At 39.4% G+C, this 976-nt stretch overlaps 1 protein-coding gene across 1 annotated transcript; it reads left to right on the top strand.

Annotated features, from left to right (window-relative positions):
• Window positions 1-498: 498 nt before the first annotated feature.
• Window positions 499-881, top strand: LOC115949300 (voltage-dependent P/Q-type calcium channel subunit alpha-1A-like; the record flags this gene model as incomplete). The annotated part of the gene is made up of 2 exons (XM_031065833.1): window positions 499-659; window positions 737-881. Coding segments are annotated over 2 exons (306 nt in total), but the record flags the coding sequence as incomplete, so codon positions are not given.
• Window positions 882-976: the final 95 nt, after the last annotated feature.

Here is a 976-nt window from a genome sequence, read left to right as displayed (position 1 = left end):
TATATATAATATGCGATATATGATATATTATATGTAATATATATTATATATTATATATATCATACATCATATATAATATATATCCACTATTACTATGATATAATGTAATGTAATATAGTATGATATAATATAGTATGATATAATATAATATTATATAATATAATATAATATAATATAATATAATATAATATAATATAATATAATATAATATAATATAATATAATATAATATAATATAATATAATATAATAAATACAATACAATATAATACAATACAGTATAATATAATATAATAAATACAATACAATACAATATAATACAATACAATACAATATAATATAATATGTAATATAATACAATGTAATTTAATAAATTCAGTGTAATATAACACAATGTAATATAATAAATCCAACGTGACATAACACAGTGTAATCTAATCAATAGAACACAACACAGCACAACAAAATCAGCACGATATAATGCCACGTATCCCCCGCAGGCCGTGTTCGACTGCGTGGTCAACTCCCTCAAGAACGTCCTCAACATCCTCATCGTCTACATGCTCTTCATGTTCATCTTCGCCGTGGTGGCCGTGCAGCTCTTCAAGGGCAAGTTCTTCTACTGCACCGACGAGTCCAAGGAGTTCGAGAAGGACTGCAGGTACAGCCCGGCCAGGTGGGACCCCCGGGACCCCTCCCCGGCCCTCGCCCACCTCGCCTCGCCCTGTCCCGGCCCAGGGGGGAGTACCTGGTCTACGAGAAGGACAACGAGGTGAAGGCGCAGAAGCGCGAGTGGAAGAAGTACGAGTTCCACTACGACAACGTGCTCTGGGCGCTGCTGACGCTGTTCACCGTCTCCACCGGGGAGGGGTGGCCGCAGTGAGCTTGGGGGGCTCTGGGGGGGTTTTGGGGGTGTTTTGGGGGGGTTTTGGGGGGGTAGAGGGACCCCCCCCCACCACCAACCCAACCCGGCACGGG

Source organism: Geospiza fortis, unplaced genomic scaffold, assembly GCF_000277835.1.
Source record: "Geospiza fortis unplaced genomic scaffold, GeoFor_1.0 scaffold6755, whole genome shotgun sequence".
Lineage (NCBI taxonomy): Eukaryota > Metazoa > Chordata > Aves > Passeriformes > Thraupidae > Geospiza > Geospiza fortis.
This window is presented reverse-complemented; position numbering and strand designations above follow the sequence as displayed.